Below are 19,606 nucleotides of genomic sequence, written 5' to 3'. Positions count from 1 at the left end.
ACAGGATGTAAGACCGAGTAGATCACGTGTAAGAAGAACCAAGAGCAGCATGACAAAGCAAATGAGTAACTATAGCTGGAAGGATCTCTGAACCTCCCATGAAGAAGCACCAGTATGTGTGTGTGTGTGTGTGTGTGTGTGTGTGTGTGTGTGTAATCTACACAACAAACTATGCCGCGCGTGCATGCTCAGTCATGTCCAATTCTATGCGATCCCATGGACTGAGCCCACCAGCCTCCTCTGTCATCGATTTTCAGGCAAGAATACTGGAGTGGGTTGCCCACTCCAATGCCATGCATTGCAGGCAGATTGTTTACTGTCTGAGCCACTAGGGGTTCACAACAAACTAGTGATTTTAACAAAAAAGCAGCAGACTCACAGATACAGAGAACAAACTAGTGGTCACCAGTGGAGGTGGGGCAGTATAGGGATGGGGGAGTGGGAGGTACAAACTGTTGGGTGTAAGATCAACTACAAAGTTGTACTGTACAACATGGGGAATATAGCCAATATTTTTTAATAATTGTAAATGGAGTATTAACTTTAAAAACTGTATAAAAATCTTTAATAAAAAATAATAAACCATGTTTAAAGACTTGGTATATAAGAATATAAAATAGCTCGATAATTCTTCAATATTGTGTTGAAATATTTTTGATATATTAGCTAAAATAAAACATGTTGGTAAGTTAAAAAAAAAAGCAGCACCAATATTCTGCACAGTACATTAACCTGAGGAACACAGGGCTGCAAAAATTCCACTATCTGTTGTTCTTCCCTACCCGGGAGGCTGCTGGATAGGGTGGGGCATCGTCCAAGGCAGAGTCCCCAGAGCCAGACTGTGCTCAGGACATAGAAAGCACTGAATGGAAGTCTGTCGAGTGAATCCCAGGATAGAATTTTATCCACGTGTGTTTCCCGATAGATTTTTGTCAAGAGATACACAGTCTTGCTTGCCTTCCACCAGCAAAAGATGTTACGGACCACATTTTACTTAAAGGACATTAAGAGTTTATTTCATAAAAGTCACAACATATATTCACTATAAAGTGGCATTCATCACCTTTCCTGTGCTATAAACTACTTTAAACACACAATTCTTCCCAATTGCTTATCTTTGGCCAAATTATGTGTAGATAATAGAGTACCGCAGAAGCCAAAATATATAGCCTATAAATAAAGTGCACCACTCTCATTCTTTAGAGATAAAAAGTTGTTCATTACTTCTCCTGATATATTAGCTATGTAGGGTGAATATGCAGATTTTTTTAAAAAACAAAGAATTCTATGTAAAATAAAGACAGTTCCTTATTTGATTTGCTTCACCAGAAACTAAATAAGAAAAAAAAAATCCAAGTGTAAATCTTAAGAATACAGTGTTCTCACTTCTAGGTGTTCTTGGGCACAAGGATATAATGCCAAGTTACAGGTGACCTGGCTTCTGGAATCACAAGACACCTAGAGCGGGGGCCAGCCATACTTTTCACCAAACACTGGGGTCTTTGCCGGCATCCGCCAGGTGTACATCTGGGGACCCCTCCTCCCTGTGGAAGGACAGAGGTTAACCCCACCCTCAACACAGCAGGAGATGCTTGAAGATGACTGTTAACACTCATCGTCATCAGGGCATCAGGGCAGGAGTTCCTTTATGAAGGTGCAGAGGAAGATGGGAAAAGGTCTACAAAACCACATTGAAACTCACCAGGAGACACAGCAGAGGTGAGGAGACAGGATGGGACGGTCGTCGGGGGGCAGGGGCTTTAATGCTATCGCTGTCACAGTTTTCAAGGAAGATTTTCCAGTATCAAAAACAGGTTGGAATTTCTTACCCATACATTTCACAAGCACTCACAGTGCAACCTTTCGTAGTCTGTTTCCCAACAATTCCATGGCGTTTCGGTTCACATCTAGGATCACAAACCCTAGCGTTCCACGGGATCTCGCCCAAACATGGGGTCGTAAGGATCACTGCGTCCCCTAGGGGGCTGAGTCCAGGTCTAGGTCTATAAATAAACATCAACTCAGAAGACACAGCCAATGCCACCCCCTCCCTCCCTAGGTCAGTCAGGATGGGGGTTCTTGATTCTCCCCCGCACTCAAGAGCAGCCTGCCAAGTGGCTCTGTCAAGGCGTCTTTGCAGCAACGTGCAGTCACGTACCGTACCGTGCTACTCTCCACTGTGATCCACTCTTTGGAAAACCAGAAAAGCATTTGCAAGTGATGAGGAAGAAATCCTAGGGATGGTACGCCTTGGAAAACGGTGGCTCTTCTGGCCTACCAGGGAAGGCTGAACACAGAGAAGGCTCAGGTGCCAGGAAAGGAGAAGGGGCGTGGATTTTAAGGCTGACTTTGAATCTGAAGAGCCAACACTCACGAGGAACGGGCTGAGATGCTTTCGGAGCAGAAGGCCCCACCCTCTGTGGAGCTCTTTGCCTTGGTGAGATCCCCGTGCACAGACAGGGGCTGGGTGGCCAGCGTCTCCACCCCACAGTCCTGGGCATCAGCAGAGGCCCAGTGCAGCCATGCGAGCAGATGTGGGGCTGGCCCAGGCTGGCACCACCCTGCAGAAAGAGTCACTCTTCGGCAGATGCCTGGCATTGGGGATGCTATTGTTGGGTGGAGTCGGCAAGTGGAAAACATACTCATGGGCAGTGGCCTCCACCCGACCCTCCCCTGCAGACACCAGCACTTCGGTCCAAAGTCCCCATCACCAGGCAGAGGTTAAACTTCTCACCCGGTGCTACAGCCGCTGTGCGCCCAGTGTGGAGGGCCCTGTGCTGTGTGCGCTGGCAGGGATGAAGGGGAAGTCTCTGCCCCCGGGTCTCACCCCCTGCCTCTGTGTATCAGGCTGCAGGCAGGGTGGTGGACTCTGTCACGTGGGCAGGTCACAGGTGAGGACAGCTCTCTCAGGCTGTGACCCCCGGGTCCAGACGGTAATGAGGAGAGGGGCCCAGAGGCAAAGGCAGAGCGTTGCTTGTGTTCTGTTTGCAGCAGGTGGAGGGGTTCTGAGCAGCAGGCCGGCCAGGTCTTCAGCCTCTCTGCTCACACGGCAGACAGGTCCACGCGGTGTCCGGAGTGGCTGCTCTTGTCCCAAGGGCTGAGCCTGGTGGAGCCTGTAGCAGGCCGGGTCCCGTTCATCTGCAAACCATGAAGGAGCAAGGAGTGAAGACTCTGCTCTGAGACAAGAAACCCATGGCGCCCCGGGAGTGCGGAGAGCAAAGCCTTGGGCCAGAAAGCTGCTTGAGAATCCTCCCTAGTGAGAGGAAGCAGCACTGCTCCCCAGAAAGATGAGCGCTTTTCTCCACCTTCTTGGCAAGCATTTGCCTGCCTCGTAGCTCCCAGCTTCTGGGGTGCACTCAACCCTGCAGTCATTCACTCATCAATCTGTCCTTTCTTCATTCATTCATCCATTCGCACATGTATTCATCCATCCACTTATTTGCTCATTCCCTCTGTGTTGACTTATGGAGCACGCCATGCACCAGAGACTAAGGGAGGCTCTGAGGTCACTCCAGTGAGCCAAGCTGACCAGACCGTTGCTCTCATGGAGCTTACATTCTGATGGGGGAGGCGGACAATGGCCATCAAGCAAATGAATAAACTGAACAACTCCCGGGACTGGGAGGCAGGCAAAGGATGCTGGAATAGGGAGGGAGCACCTTTGTTCAGTGCTGTCTAGGAAGGACTTCCTGAGACGGGATCCCTGAGCAAGGACCTGACAGGTAGGAAGCTGCACTGCACTGAGAATGCAGGACATCACCTGCTCCAGGCTGCCTGGGGGCCATGCCCGGGGGTCTGCAGGGCAGAGGACGAGGAACCACACATCCAAGCCCAGCACTGAAAAGTGTGTGGCTTGTTCAGACCCCTGATCATTCAAGCTCAATTTTTTAGGCATCTGTAGGGGGAGGAGCCCTGATGTAAAGGCCAGGCTGTGCCAGGGGACTTCTGTGCCTCTGTGGGACACCAGAGTGTCCAGTGTCTGCTTCTTGGTCAATTGACCTTCCATCTCCCTGAGTCAACATAAGAAGTACTGGTCCTGGAAAGTGCAGGAGAGAGGTTCAGGTGATTTCACGAGGATGGGACCTTGTTGGGGTGTGACATCAGCTTGTGCCACCTGCAGACCTATGTTGGGTGTGAAAGGGTTGACCAATAAGCATCAGCACCTGAGCCAAGCCTCCGTCACCTTGACCTGCCATTTGCCCAACGCAGACGGTGCAGACAACGGAGCTTAGGGAAGGAGGAAGCAGAGGGGCTGGGGCTCAGGACTCGAAAGACGCAGGCTCAGGACCCCTTGGTTCTCAGCAAGGCGGGAGCTGTGTGCAGCTCAGTGAAGCTGGAGCAAGTCCCCGGCCAGCGTGGACTGGCTTTCCAGGCAATGAGGACAAGGAACAAGAGCCCTGGGTCAAGGCGGGCTGAGGATGGAAGGCACTCGTAAAAGGATGGGCCGGCGCAGGAGGGGTGTAGACAAGACACCACATGCACTCACAATGTCCGAGCTGAAGGGCTTCACGTTGGCTTGGCGGCTGGAGCTGCTTGTGAGGGACCAGACCTTGGTTTTATGCTTGAAAGCGGCTCTCACCTTCAAAGGCAGAATGGAAGGCTCAGTGGAAGCAATTTCAGAAGTGGCAAAAGCAACAATAAGAGGTCATTCTAAAAGGTCCTGAGGAATTTGTGCTGACACCAGGCCCAGAACACCACATGTGGGGCGAGACGGGATTCGGAGGTATCAGGTCCAAACCGTTAGAGGTTCCAGAGCTGCGCTGTGTGTCACTGATTTGTTTGGCAGATAGACTGTGCCCCCCTCCCTACCAACCCCCACCATACCCAACCCTGCACGGGGAGAAAGCTGGATCTCCTGGTCTTTGCTGACCTCACAGCTCTGGGTAAAGAGACAGGACATGCTCAACAATGAACAGGAAGGGAGCAGGGCGTGTGACTGGCACAGACTTCACCCAGAGCAGTAAATGAACAAATGCAGGCGTGGAACAGGCTGTGTGTGGTTCTGAGGCTGCTCTCCTTCCTGCCCCCTCTGCCACGTGGATCAGTCAGCCTCTGCTGCTGACTTGGTCAGCCGACCAAGGGCTGCTCCTTGGTCCTTGCAATCATGTAACCTCCCTCCTCCGTTGGCTGCCATCATCCTGGGCAACTCACCCTGTGTGTCCCGCCCCACATCTCCTTCCTCTCTGCCTGACCTCTCCTATGCAAATGGACAGAGTCTCCTGAAAGAGCAGGACATGTTCCCACCCTGTTCTCAATCAACATTCCAGAGGCATTTCCCGGTAATCCCAGCCTGTTGTCTGTGTGTGTGTGTGTGTGTGTGTGTGTGTGTGTGTGTGTGTGTGCTGAGTCACTTCAGTGATGACCAACTCTTTGCGACCCCATGGACTGTAGCCCACCAGGTTCCTCTGTCCATGGGATTCTCCAGGCAAGAATGCTGGACTGGGTTGCCATACCCTCCTCCAGGGGATCTTCCCGACCTTGGGATCGAACCCACGTCTCATGTCTCCTGCAGTGGCAAGTGGGCTCTTTACCACTAGTACCACCTGGCTCAAATGCCGAGGAACATGGCAGCAAACCCACAATGTAAGGGTAAAACTTTTCCTATGGATTACTGGTCCTGAGAGACGGGCTCCAGAGCAGCCTGCACCATCCCCGTGGCCAAGTACATGGCAGGTGCAATGGCCCAGACTGCACCAAGAGGAATGAGTCCACTCCAGGTGCCCCAGTGCCCTTGGAAGCCGCATCACAAAAGCCCCCCCTCCTTCTCTAGTCAAGAGTCTTCCTTACACCCCAGGCCAGCTTCCTGTATGCCTTGGGGGAGGGTTTGCTGGGAGCCCATCTGCATCTCTCTCTCCCTAACATACCAGATGCCAAACAAGGTCCTGAATCTCCAACTCAGTTACTCCACACTGTTTCCATCTCTCCTGGTCCTCCATGCAGCCAGCAGTCCCTGGGTGACATCAGTGAGGGAGGATCTGTGTATGTTGCTTAGCAACCAGGATGAGGGAGGAAGGACTGAAGGAAAGCAGCCCCCTGCACACAACCTGTTACAGACACCAAGGCTCGTTCAGGGTTACAGTCCCAGAAACCAGCCAGATGAGGCCACACCTTTCCTGCTCTCTGTGCCTTTCAGAAATGAAAAACCCAATTCATGTTGGCAGGAAGTGGAGCAGACATACCTCTGAATTCAGGAGACAGTGAAAGAGGAAGATGAAGAATCCCTGGGAAAGAAAGGGAAGAAAACACAGAATTAGAGCCACTTGCATTTTTGTTACAAACACTTTCTGAGGGTTCTTTCCAATGTCACCCATGGACTCTGAGAGTGGCATGGGCATGGCTTGGTGTTGGAGAGGATGGGAGCGAGCTGTGATGCTTCACCATGAAACCATGAAGATGGAAGAGTGTCCTGTAATCTAACCTAGATGCAGACAGACACCATGACCAAGATACAGACACAGGTACATGCCCAGATTGGCTGAACCTGGAAGAGGAGCAAACTTGCTGGGGAGGACAAGCAGGAGGGCACAAGCCTACCAGCTAAACAGCCCTTGTGTTCTCACCGGCAGACCACGGATGATGATGGCAATGAAAACAGATGCAAGACAAGGATGTCCCCAAACATCTAGAGACTGCTCCTCTGTGTCAGCATGAGGCAAACACTTCTCTCATTGAGAGCTAAAAGCAGCCCCATGAAGTAAGTCCTATTACTGTTCCCATTTTATGGAAGAGGAGACCGGGACACAGAGGATAAATGAGGAACCCAGGACCTGTGGTGTTTAAGGGCTGCTGCAACGACAACCTATCCCCTGTCACCATGACAACCAAAAGGAAGCTGTGTATAGGGACTTATTACAGATTAAAAGTGCAACACAGCTGCTGGTCGTGAAGATCCAGGGGCAGCAAGGACATCACGGTGAGGGCTGGGCTGGGCCGCAGTGACGTTTGCCAGGATTCAGCCTGCAGCTCGGCTGTGTAGGCTATGGATGGCAATGAGCATCCGCCTCCATCCTTCCACCAGGGGCTTGTGGGTCTGGGGACTCCAACTCTGGGCATCTCAGATCTCCAGTTTCCAGGCTGTTACCTTTTCTGTCCCTCTATGCAGAAGGCGGATGAGAACTCAGAACCTGAGGTAACTCCCTCTTCACCACCCCTCCATGCCCAGCTCCCTTTCGGGAGCCACCCACATGCTGACCATCTTCCATTCAGGCTAGATGTATCTCCCACAGGTACTGCCCTGAAAAATGAGGCAACCCTGTTGTAAATGGGGTCCTCCAGGCCCTGTTTGCTCAGAGACCCTGCTGTGTGCCCCATCCATGCCCCTGTCCTCAGGGATGCTCCCACCCTTTGGGCTCACAAGGTGAATGTGTGTGGAGGAAACAGATCAGAGTCTCTGCCTCCTGCTGCCATGGCAACCTGCACCCAGCATCTATTCACAAAGCTGACAGCTCCCAGGCTGACAGTTCCATTGGGCCCTCACCTGTAAGGAGTTGAGTATGGCAAACATGTACTGGAAGACCATGGCCTGGTTGTTGACAGCAAGCACGCCAAAGACCCACGAGGTTCCCAGGATGGGCAGCAGCACGGCCACAGCTTTTGCGGTCAACCTGCCAGAGAAACAGGGATGGACTCTGGGTGATGGGCAGGCAGGGGGGGTCCAGATGCAAGGCTTCCAGATGGGAGCAGACAGAGCCGCTGCTGGGAGGTAGACCTGGCTCCTCCGTTCAGGAGACCCTGGATGAGGAGCTGACCACCCCAAATGTATAAGACAAGGTCGGCGCCAGGCCAGTCCTGGCCAAGCTGACAGCTCGGCTCTGGTTGGACTGCAGCCTGCTCGGGGCATCTGGGAGCCAGCACGTCCACCGGGCAAACTCGGGATGACTGCCCTGACCCAGCCGGTGGTGATGCTGACGGAAATGCTGATTCCAGGTGCCACAGAGGGAAGCAGAGCTGTGGGGCTGGGTGAGGTGGGAGACACACCCAGTGCTGGGGCACCTGCAGCATCAGCTCTGAGGCTCCCCCCTCGGAATGTGAGTTCCTCAAGAAGACGGATCTCAGTCCCCCAGGGTCTGGAGAGCCCAGAACAGAGCTGGTGTTGAGGCAGTGCCCATTAGGTTGTCCAAGTCCTGGTTGTCTCCGATATGCCCTGCAAATCATATGCTAACTGAAGCCCAGTCTACCTGACTCGTGAAGCAGCTCATCTTTCCATGGGGATGGGGATGGAGGGAGGCTCTGTATGTGAGCTTTAGAGAAAAGTCTGGAGGCTGATGGGAGCCGTGCTGCCCAGGTCAGCAACCCGCACACCCTTCCTCCGTCAGCACAGTGGCTGACACGGTCCCGCTCACTGAAGGGTGAGTTGTCTGGAGGCTGGACTTTGTCTGCATCTCCGCAGCCCCAAAGCGCAGCAAGGCGCCAGGACCTGCGAGCTCTCAGGAAGTGGTCACTGAACAGATGAAGGAAGAGCACATAGATGAGCCTGCAGACGTGGGGCACATGGATCCAGCCCCTTCCGGGAGGCGGTGTAACAGCCCCAAGGCACTTCCGGGTCAGAAGACCGAGCTCCCGGCACTGACAGCTCCTGGCGGCAAATCCCTGAGAAACCAAAGGCTGTTGCCGCATGTCAGCTCTCAGGGAAGCTGCCGCTGTGTGTTTTCATAATGTTAATACAGTTAAAACACCTGAATCTGGGAAATAAAATATCATGAATGATTTAGGTTCAACCTTTAGATCCTGAAAAATCTGTAATTGAAAGGAGCAGCCGCCGACAAATCGGTATCAAATGTGCTACTTTCAAAGAGATGGTTCATTTTTACTTTAAAAAACAGAGCAATAAATGATGAAACCTTGGGAGAAACTGCTCTAGTAGGGGCTCTCTGAGGACTCGTTAACCAAGCTGCCAGGCCTCCTCGTCAAAGGCGGAAGGAGCGGGGTCCCTGCAGAGTCGAAGGCCTGGGCAAGGGGACGCTGTCCATACGCACACACCAGGCACGCACGCATGCAAGCAAGAAAGCAAGCACTTCACTCCTTGATGCACACCCCACCCCCCCCCACCCCCCCCACCCCCCCCCCCCCCCCCCCCCCCGCCTCCACAACTGGCTTCCCCCCTGGGGGCCGGGCCTGCATGAGGCTCCACCTCCCGCATCCTCTAACCACCCAAGTCTCCACGTGGTTCACACCTCCCTCCACACTACCAGTCCCTGATCTCACTGGGAAAACTGAATGTTCTCTGCTGCTTTCTGGGGAGTCTGAAATCATGACCAATAAATAGAGATGAGAAAGCAGGTGGAAGGCAGCCCAAATGGGCTCCCGAGGAAGCATCTGATCCCATTAGGCACTGAGCATTGAGCTGATGGGCAGGAAGGAGAGGCTTAGATTGAATCCAAGAGACGGAGCCGGAAGTGTCCTGAGGAGGCTGTGTTGCATCTTCCCGCCCAGCTTCCGGGGCTCCTGCTTCACCAGCCCAGGGACAGGACGGTCACTCTAATGACACTAAGAAGGGAGTGAGGGAGCTACTCAGGGTCCAGCTGCACCACATGAAGAGGAGTCAGTGCTGAGTGACATCAGAGTTAGGGGTCTGTCCAGAGAGACCAGCTGGACTCTCTCCAGGAGGTTGGACCAGGGCCCTTGTGTCACCTGAAGGACACAGGACACGGGAGGGCACAGCAGCATTACCCATGGTTCCTCAGAGAAGCAGAAACACCCTCCAGATCACAGCCCCATCTCCCATGTGTCAGCCTCCACTCCGAGACCAGGTCCCTACGGACAGCAGCCGGGTCATGGGCTCAGCCGCCTCCTGGGCCACGGTGCGTGAAGAGGGGACAGAGGCCAGAGAGGAGGGGTGGGTGTGAGCTGAGACCTAGGCTGCTCTGGGCACAGCTAGGCCAGTGGTCCCCTGGGTACCAAGTCAGAGGGGTAGCAAGAGCCCGTGCTGGAGACAGACCAGGGCCCTGTCCATGGAGGGGAGGGCCTAGGGACTGAGGTTGGGGTGAGGGAGGGTCAGGCTCCTCCCTGGCCAGGCCCCTTGGCTGGGGACAGGCCGCCTCACGGAGCAGCGCTGCCTGTTCTCACTGATGGAAGAGGAGTGGAAGTGACCCTGACCCAGGAGCATCTCCAGGGTTTCCAGGGGCTGAAAAAGTCAGAGAAGCCAGAGCCACTTGTCAGGTTAATTTACAGTGTTTGGAATTCATTACAGAATAATTGTCTTATCGATTTGCTGCAGATATATTTACTCTTTTCCCTTTCAGATCAGAAGAGATGTAGTGTAGCTAAAGTAACTTACAGAAAGCCAGCTGCCTAGTAACTGTGTCCTGTTTATAAGTCACTTCAGTCATTTCCGACTCTTTGTGACCCTATGGACTATAGCCTGCCAGGCCCTTCTGTCCATGGGATTCTTAGGCAAGAACATTGGAGTGAGTTGCCATTCCCTCCTCCAGAGGATCTTCCTGACCAAGGGATCAAACTCGAATCTCTCACTTCTCCTGCATTGACAGACCGGTTCTTTACCACTAGCACCACCTGGGAATCCTGCCGTATTTGTGTAACAGCCCCTAAATTGCCTGCAAGGAGCCACCTCTCCCACTTCCTGGCCCTGTGGTTTAGAGGTGCTGCCTGCACCCCAGAACCAGAATGGGCCATGTGACTCAGGCCTGGGTTAACTGCTGACTTCCATCCACTGTAACTGATTCATGGATGGGCATATGGCCTGGTCTGAGTCTGCCTGCAGGCTCAGGACCTCTGTCTGATTTTGAGGGAAAGAGACACACTTTCCCATGGACTTGAACCTTATTTGGCAGCCATTTTGTCACCAGGAGGCACAGTTCATCTCAGGGTGAAACCAACAGGTGATGTGGGGCAGAGAAATGCAGGCAGACTGGGTCCTGGACTAAGCCATTCTAGACTCTCTCCTGGACTTGTGGTTGCCTGTGTTGACATATATGCCCTTTGCTTGAGTCAGCTTGTCTTGGGTTTTCTGACACTTGCAAGCAGCAGACCCCCAATAATGGGGTGAGGAAACCCCAGAAGGCAGCAAATGTGAGAGTGAAGACACCTGCTCCTTCTGTGGATGGATCAGCCCCAGCACAGGTCAGGGCAACCTTTGAGATGGCCGTTATCACCCCCACCACACAGATCAGCAAAGCAGGGTGCTACGGGGTTGAACAGCCCACGAGGTCTCAGCAGATGGTAAGGGCTGAGCCACGACCGACGCAGCAGGACAGTCAGGCTTGAGAACCTCCTCTGTATCCCACCACAAGCTCCTCTAACTTTAGGGGTGAAGCTGTCTCTGGAGGATCATCTAATAAACCCCCTCTTTCACAGATGGCGCAGTGAGCTGGGAAAAGGGGCTGCTTCTGGTTGAGATGGATGACGGCGTGAGTTCTGTGCTCCCTGTGACGTCAAGTGGACACAGAGTGAGCCCAAGAGTGTGACCTGTTCTCCTGCCACCCCCGGAGCAGCAGTGGGGGGGGGCACGGCTGACAGCCCCAGGTCCAGCTTACTTGAGGGCGCTGGGATCTCCATGTATCTTGTAGTTCTCGGCGCTTATCTGTGAAATGACCCTGGTCACCGCGATGAGGATGCCAATGTTGACCTGCACGAGGAGCACAGGAGACAAGGTAAGCACCGGAGCGCACCTGCAGGACGTCTGAGTCCACCTGGAGGCACCCACTCCCCAGCCAGGCTTCTCAAGCAAACAGATGGCATCTCTGGGAGAAATCTAACAGTGTCATTGAACTTTCAGCTACACAGACCCCTGCAAGACTGCTTCTGGGAGCACACATCTATGCTACTGAGAAAAGACAGCCCAACATCCCAGGGCTAGTCCTCAGAAGCACATCAAAGAAAGCACCTCTCAGGCTTCCCTGGTGACCCAGTGGTTGGGAATCCACCTTGCAATTCGGGGGACATGAGTTTGATGCCTGGTCCAGGAGGATCCCACATGCCGTGGGGCAACGAAGCCTGTGGACCACAACTAATGAGACTACACTCCGGAGCCTGTGAGCCTGCTGAGCCCACGCACCAGTAAAGCCTGCACACCCTGGAGCCCGTGCTCCACAACAACAGAGGTCACTGCAGGGAGAAGACCACGCATCGCAACAAAGAGTAGCCGCCTGCTCGCTGCAACTGGAGAAAGCCTGCGTGCAGCAATGAAGACCCAGTGCAGCCAAAAATCAATAAATATATATTAAAAGAAAGAAAGCAAGCACCACTCCACTCAGCACTGAGGCAAGGAGGTTGTGAACTTCAGAATCAGACAGAACTGGTTCCAACTTCCTTTCACCATGTATTCCCTGGGGGTGACACTGAAGTCCTCTGAACCTCAGTTTTTCCACTTAGTAAGTATTAACCCCCACAGTGCAGTCTGAGTGTTGGAAAGATAGGAAATCACACCTCCAAAGCCCCAGGACAGCCTGACTCTCACCTCCTGGCTCCACTCCAGGCTCCCAGCTGCGGGATCCACAGAGGCCATGGTAGAAGATTCTTCATCTTCTGCCCAGTGCTCCCTCCTTGCTAGACAAGGTCCCCTTGGGGTCTGGGGGGCTGGGAGGCTCCCCTTGGGGGCTGAGGGCTGGGGGGCTGCAAGGGTCGGTGGCAGTGGTTCCATCACAACCTGTCCTCTCCCATGGGCAGCTCTCCAGGGTCCTGAACAGGAGTCTGACCAGGCAGGCGACAGCAGAAGTGACCCCTCCCTCTAGATTTCTTTCCGCTACAGGATCCACGCCAGCTAGAATCAGGGTTGTGCTGTGGCCAGGGACTTCTTTGTATTTGAAAAGTTCAGAGGTCATTTACAGAATCACTGAGAAGTCAGGCTCCTGGCGATGTGTGAAATTCCAGGCCCGACCACAGGCAAGAACAAAGACTTTCCCTGGCAAGCCTCATAGGGAAAGCGGCCCTCCCCATCCCAGACCTGGGGCACAGCAGGGCATCTTAAGGTCCGAAGGAAGCTGCAAGCAGGGATTCAGGCCCCTCCCACTCTGACCGACCATGCCACACATATATCTGCATTCCTGGCCTGAATACCTGCATTCAGTGCCTTCTTAGGGGGTCCAGCCTGGGGCCTTTCCAAAGCACCTCTGCTGATACCCCTTATCTCAGGAGTCTTGCAGACATGTCTCCCCACTCTGCCTCAGTGACCCGCACCTTCTCCACTCCCAGCCCTCCTCCTACCTCCTCCTCCCTGGCTCCCTGGTCCAGGACTCAGCAGCAGCCTCTCCATCAGTGAGCATCCCTGCCTGCACTGTTCTTTGGGATGGAGCACCGGGAAGCTGGCCCTTCTGCCCATTCAGCCCCTTGCTCACACCATCACAGTAAATGAATAAGGGTTTATTAGCCTTTATGCATGTGTGTGTGTGTCTGTTGTACATTTGTGTCTGACTCTTTGTGACCCCATGGACTTAGCCCGCCAAGCTCCTCTGTCCATGGGAGTCTCCAGGCAAGAATACTGGAGTGGGTGGCCATTTCCTCCTCCAGGGGATTTTCCCCACCCAGGGATCAAACCCACATCTGTGTCTCCTGCATTGGCAGGGAGATTCTTTACCACTGAACCACCTGAGAAGTCCATTAGCCTTTATAGCAAACAACTAACAGATGCTGTCAGTGGGACCCCCGTCTTCACTGACTACCTCCACACCTGGCAGCTTGGCTCCAGATGGCCAGGCCCCCTCATTCACTCCCATTCTCTCACCTGTACAGTGAGGTTAAAAGTGGACATCTCCCAAGGTCAGGGAAGATGGAAGAAGCTGGCAAACAGGAATATCCACAATGCCAGTGCCCTCCCCACTCCACACTGACTAACCAGGCAACATCCACAGGAAAGCCACACTCAGCAGACAAGAGAGAGGTGGGCCAGCGCGGATGTGAAAAACGTGGGGGCAGCCCATTCAAGTGAGACAGTGACTAGAGAGTGAGGGAACTAACTGGCAGTCGCTTTAAGAATGGGAATTTTAGGGACTTCCCTGGTGGGCCAGTGGTTAAGAATCTACTTGCCCAGGCAGGGGGCATGAGTTTGATCCCTGGTTGGGGAACTATGATCCCACATCACAGGCAACGGAGCAACTAAGCCTGTGCACCTCAACTACAGAGAAGCCCACAGGCGGCAACAAAGACCAATGCAGCCAAAAATAACCATTAAAAAACAGGAAAGAATGTGAATTTTAATTCCAGACTGAGGTTCAGGGAAGTCTGCAAACAGCCTCTTCTGAGGTCAGGTGGATACTGCACAGTCATCTCCGGAGGTGACAAGCTGTGTCACGGAGTCGAGACTATCAGCCAGAGTGGCGAATCGAAAGCACAGACCCTGCTTCTCTCACCAAGACGCATGATTTTCGTGATCAAACGCTTTTCAGTCTATGCCTTTGGTTGATTTCTAGAGTTCTGATACATTTGGGTTTCTCCCACCTATACTTCCTCCAGTAAATTCCTTGCATTCCGGGGGAAGAATGCTTAGCGTGGTCCTCTGTCTGCCATCCAGCAAGTCCTGCCTCTCTCACTTTGGGAGTTTATATCCTGGGTTCCTCACACACTGGCCAAAGCTGAAGCCTTGTTTGTAACAAGAAAAGACTGGAAACAACCTGAATTGCTTCCGACAAGGAGCAGGCTGGGGGGCTACCATGGGCAGCCTGCTCCCTGGATGCATTATGGACCAAGGCAGCACTTTCCATGCAGAAAATGCATAGAACAAGGTGAATGTATATTTATATTCATCTATATGCAAACAGATGGGGAGACAGTGGAAACAGTGTCAGACTTTATTTTTTTGGGCTCCAAAATCACTACAGATGGTGACTGCAGCCATGAAATTAAAAGACGCTTACTCCTTGGAAGGAAAGTTATGACCAACCTAGATAGCATATTAAAAAGCAGAGACTTTGCTTTGCCAACAAAGGTCCGTCTAGTCAAGGCTATGGTTTTTCCAGTGGCCATGTATGGATGTGAGAGTTGGACTGTGAGGAAAGCTGAGCGCTGAAAAATTGATGCTTTTGAACTGTGGTGTTGGAGAAGACTCTTGAGAGTCCCTTGGACTGCAAGGAGATCCAACCAGTCCATCCTAAAGGAGATCAGTCCTGGGTGTTCATTGGAAGGACTGATGCTGAAGCTGAAACTCCAATACTTTGGCCACCTCATGCGAAGAGTTGACTCATTGGAAAAGACCCTGATGCTGGGAGTGATTGGGGGCAGGAGGAGAAGGGGATGACAGAGGATGAGATGGCTGGACGGCATCACCAACTCGATGGGCATGAGTCTGAGTAAACTCTGGGAGTTTGTGATGGACAGGGAGGCCTGGCGTGCTGCGATTCATGGGGTCGCAAAGAGTCGGACACGACTGAGTGACTGAACTGAACTGAACTGATATCTGTGTAGCACTCCTAGAATACACAAGAAGTTAGCACCAGGGGCATCTCTTTGGGGAGGTGGGTGGAAATCAGAGAACTGAAAGAGAGATGTGGGCAGAGACTATTCATATATATTATTAAGCTTTGCTTTCAAATTTTTAGCCATGAGTATTAATGTTCAAAAATCAAATTACTTAAATTATAAAAGGGGACTAACATAAATCCTTTTTCCTGTGAATGTCTCAGTGATGTCTTTGGTCTCAGGAGGAAAACAGGCTTAACCATGAAGTGTCCCAATAATTTGGGGGAGAGGATGGAGAAGCCACAAAGCCCAGAACCAGGGAGAAGGATGCCAGGGGAGGAGCCTGAACAACCTACGTAGCCCCAGAGGTCACATCACAACCACCCCCTCCCTCTGCTGGCTTGGAGGCTGAACTGGGACCCTGCCCCAGACTTCTCAGGTGTGAAGCCAGACGATTCAGGCTATGGTTCACAGACTCCTTGATGTGGTCGCTAAACGGATGATCAGATTACTGCAAATCGTTTCACAGACATAGAAACGCTACAAGTTACTGATCTAATTTCAGATCTTGTGTTATTTCCTGGTCTCTGTATTTAAGACCCGGAAGGAAGCATTTCAATAATGGTTAAGCTGCCGCATGATTGGCTGTTATAATTCATCTTCGTGCCCATCTCTCCAAAGCTTCTGCTGGGGTTTATTTATTTCCCCTCTCTCTTTCAGCATAGGCCTGTCTGATTTCATCTGGCGTGCATGCTTCCTCTGAGTTGGTAAGACAGTCACGTCTGCCACGGCAATATGAGAGAAGGCGCAGTGAACCTCTGATCCCACATCAACGCATTTAAGTGGGAGACGGCAGCTGAGGGCGAAACAAATCTTCGTATTTTCATGAAAATACAAAGCAGAAGCAGGCCCGGTCCCCTACTGCATTTCACTCGCCCTGGCTTGTGCCTGGCTGCAAACTGGGAAAGGCCCTGGAGTGAGGCGTCTGTAACATGAATATCATGTATCTCATCAACTAAGTGTCTCTGCATTAGAACAGCCAACAAGCTACTTATGACAGAACGTCAAACCAATAATTCACAAGCTGCATTTCGGCAGAAAAAAAGGCAGGGGGAGGATATACACTCAAGACCACGGGGACCTCTGCTGGGAGGAGGGAATGATGGGGCAGGGCTTCTGGGGTTCAGACCATGCTGTGTTTCTTGACCTGACTCTGGGCTACTCAGGTATTCATGAAAACTCACTGGGATGTGGCCACAATCTCCCAATGAAAGTATAGAGACACGTATAGACATAGTAAACAGTACGGTTTGTATCTCTACTTGTTTCTATGTCCCTATAGGCATTTACGATTCTGTATTTATATGCCTATAACTAATTGTACCCATTTCTGTATCTGTATTTAGGAATTGGTAACTGTATCCATGGGGCTTCCCTGGTGGCTCAGTGGTATAGAATCTGCCTGCCAGTGCAGGAGACGTGGGTTCAATCCCTGGGTTGGGAAGATCCCCTGGAGAAGGAAATGGCAACCCACTCCAGTATTCTTGCCTGGAAATCCAATGGGCAGAGGAGCCTGGTGGACTAGAGTTCACAGGGTCACAAAGAGTCGGATATGACTTAGTGACTAAACAACAACTGTATCTGTATCTATGTATCTTTACACACCTGTATTTGTAGAGTCACACAACCACTCTGGCTTCTTCCTAGGTGAGAGGTGGTTGTTGTTCAGTTGCTCATGCTGGACTGCAGCATGCCAGGCTTCCCTGTCCTTTTCCCAGAGTTGCCTCAAACTCATGTCCATTGAGTCAGTGACGCCATCCAACCATCTCATCCTCTATCACCCTCTTCTCTTGCCCTCAATCTTTCCCAGCATCAGGGTCTTTTCCAGTGAGTCAGTTCTTCACATCAGGTGCCCAAAGTACTGGAACTTCAGCTTCAGCATCAGCCCTTCTAATGAATATTCAGTGTTGATTTCTTTTAGGATTGACTGGTTTGATCTGCAGTCCAGGGGACTCTCAAGAGTCTTCTCCAACACCACAGTTTGAAAGCATCAATTCTTTGGCACTCAGCCTTCTTTATGGGCCAACTCTCACATCCACACATGACTACTGGAAAAACCACAGCTTTGACTATACAAAACTTTGTCAGCAAAGTTATGTCTGCTTTTTAATACATTGTCTAGGTTTGTCATAGCTTTTCTTCCAAGGAGCAAGCGTCTTTTAATTTCATGGCTACAGTCACTGTCCACAGTGATTTTTGAAGCCCAAGAAGATATTATCTGCCACTGTTTCCACTTTTTCCCCATCTATTTGCCATGAAGTGACAGGATCAGACGCCATGACCTTAGGTTTTTGAATGTTGATTTTTAAGCCAGCTTTCACTCTTCTTTCACCTTCATCAAGAGGCTTTTTAGTTCTTCCTCACTTTCTGCCATAAGGATGGTATCATCTGTATATCTGAGGCTATTGATTCCAGCGTGTGCCTCATGCAACCTGACATTTCACCTAATGTACTCTGCATATAAGTTAAATAAGCAGGGTGACAATATACAGCCTTGACGTACTCCTTTCCCAGTTTTGAACCAGGCCATTGTTTCATGTGAGAGAAGGACTTTAAAGCTCCAGACTTTTCTCTTCCCTGGCTTGGAGGCTCTCTCCCCAGTGGGGCCGGCATGGAACAAGCCCTTTACGAGGCTCAGGTTGTGTCCCTGCTTCTCTAAGTCCTGCTGGCCCCATAGGTATATCTGCACTTAGGCTCACTGAAGGACATCCATGCAATGACATCCATGTCCCCTCATAATCAGGTAGGATGATTTGTGAAGGGACAGTTGGGAGGGGGGGTCAGTATCTGCCAGTGGGGTGAAGGGTGAGCTGTTCCCAGAAGGGGCTTGGATCTGCCCTTCCCCGGGCCCCGTCATGGGCCCAGCAGGCATCACCATGATAATCTCTGTCCCCCAGGTTCCTGCCTCTCCAAGACCAACCTCACCAGGACACACAGAAACCACATGCCCCAACATGAACCTGCACCTTGCCAAAGTGTTTTAGTTTAAAATTGCCGGGTGTTTTTTATATGCATGGGATATGCGAGCAGATAGCCCCCAGACACGAATCCCTCTGGAGGGAACCCTATCCCATTGCATCCGTCCAGACATTTCTTTCCCACAGACGTATTCATGTGAACCTGCACCCAGACAGAGCTGTGTACACTTTACACAATGGGGCCAGGCTGTACCTGCGATCCTGAAAACTGCTGTCTTCAGGGGGCCCCTGAACAATGGGGAACAACTCAACACGCACAACCCCAGGTCCTCAGAGGAGACAAGGAACATGAGACACACCCAACCCTGGCCAGCGTGAGCCCTGAGGGTCAGAGAGGCTGGGTCTCTGGACCCCTCCACTGTGTCCTCCAGCCCAGGGTCTGCGTGATTTTTCTCTCAAGGTCCAAGTAGCAAATAGTTTTGGCTTTCTAGGCCTCACAGTCTCTACTGAAACAACTCAACTCAATGGCTTCAGTGTGACAGCTGATGCAGATGACTTGTAAGTAATCGCCTGTGCTCCTACACAGGATTTACCACATGGGCCACCGCCGGCAGACCCTGCACTCGACTGTGAAGTCGCCGAACAGTTCTAGGCCTACACTGCCCTCCTCATCATCCAGGGCTCCCTGACTTCCCCTGGCCCTCCTCAGACCTCAAGCTGGCTCCACGGTGGAATTCCCTGGAGCTCTGAAAGGTCCTGGAGCCCACATCCAGTAAATCTAGAACCCCTAAGGTGGGAACTGCTCCCAAGCTCCCCAGTAATTCCCTTACTAACAAGTTTGAGAACTGCAGTCCTCAGGTGTTGATGACTGATGTCGAGGAGAGGGGCTGGGGTGGGGCTGGAGGTAGTACCCCCCAGGATGGACAGTGGGGCTCCAGTGATCCTGGAGGACCTGGGGTGCGGGGACCCTGCTGCAGCCAGACCCCACGCTGCAGTGGGTGGGGGGAAGGATCCAGGCACGGAAGCCTTGGATCCCCCACTGTCACTGACTGAAGTCAGATGAAACACTCAGATCACCCGGGGAGACCGGGAGGGGGCGATGCTGCCGGGCCTTCCAGACCTGAGGGGTGAGGTCAGCACTCAGAGAGAGAACAGGGACGGGGGACTCAAACATTCAGCTACTTCCCTTCCACCCCCGCCCATCATCCATGCTCTGACCAGGAGGCTTTAATTGTCGGGGGGACTGGAGTCAGTCAGCCTGTGTCTCCATTTGGGTGATA

General features: G+C 52.2%; 1 protein-coding gene across 2 annotated transcripts in view; it reads right to left on the bottom strand.

Moving 5' to 3' along the window:
- Window positions 1–988: 988 nt before the first annotated feature.
- ADGRD1 (adhesion G protein-coupled receptor D1) overlaps window positions 989–19,606 on the bottom strand; it is a 174,306-nt gene continuing 155,688 nt past the window's right edge. For both annotated transcript variants that reach the window (XM_043902127.1, XM_043902126.1), the window contains 5 exons: window positions 11,493–11,584; window positions 7,478–7,604; window positions 6,180–6,221; window positions 4,487–4,579; window positions 989–3,138 (listed from right to left, as the gene is read on the bottom strand). In XM_043902127.1, the coding sequence (XP_043758062.1) occupies window positions 3,043–3,138; window positions 4,487–4,579; window positions 6,180–6,221; window positions 7,478–7,604; window positions 11,493–11,584 (450 nt within the window). In that variant the 3' untranslated portion in view covers window positions 989–3,042. The remainder of the gene's footprint in view (window positions 3,139–4,486; window positions 4,580–6,179; window positions 6,222–7,477; window positions 7,605–11,492; window positions 11,585–19,606) is intronic.

Source organism: Cervus elaphus, chromosome 5, assembly GCF_910594005.1.
Source record: "Cervus elaphus chromosome 5, mCerEla1.1, whole genome shotgun sequence".
Classification (NCBI taxonomy): Eukaryota; Metazoa; Chordata; class Mammalia; order Artiodactyla; family Cervidae; genus Cervus; species Cervus elaphus.
This window is presented reverse-complemented; position numbering and strand designations above follow the sequence as displayed.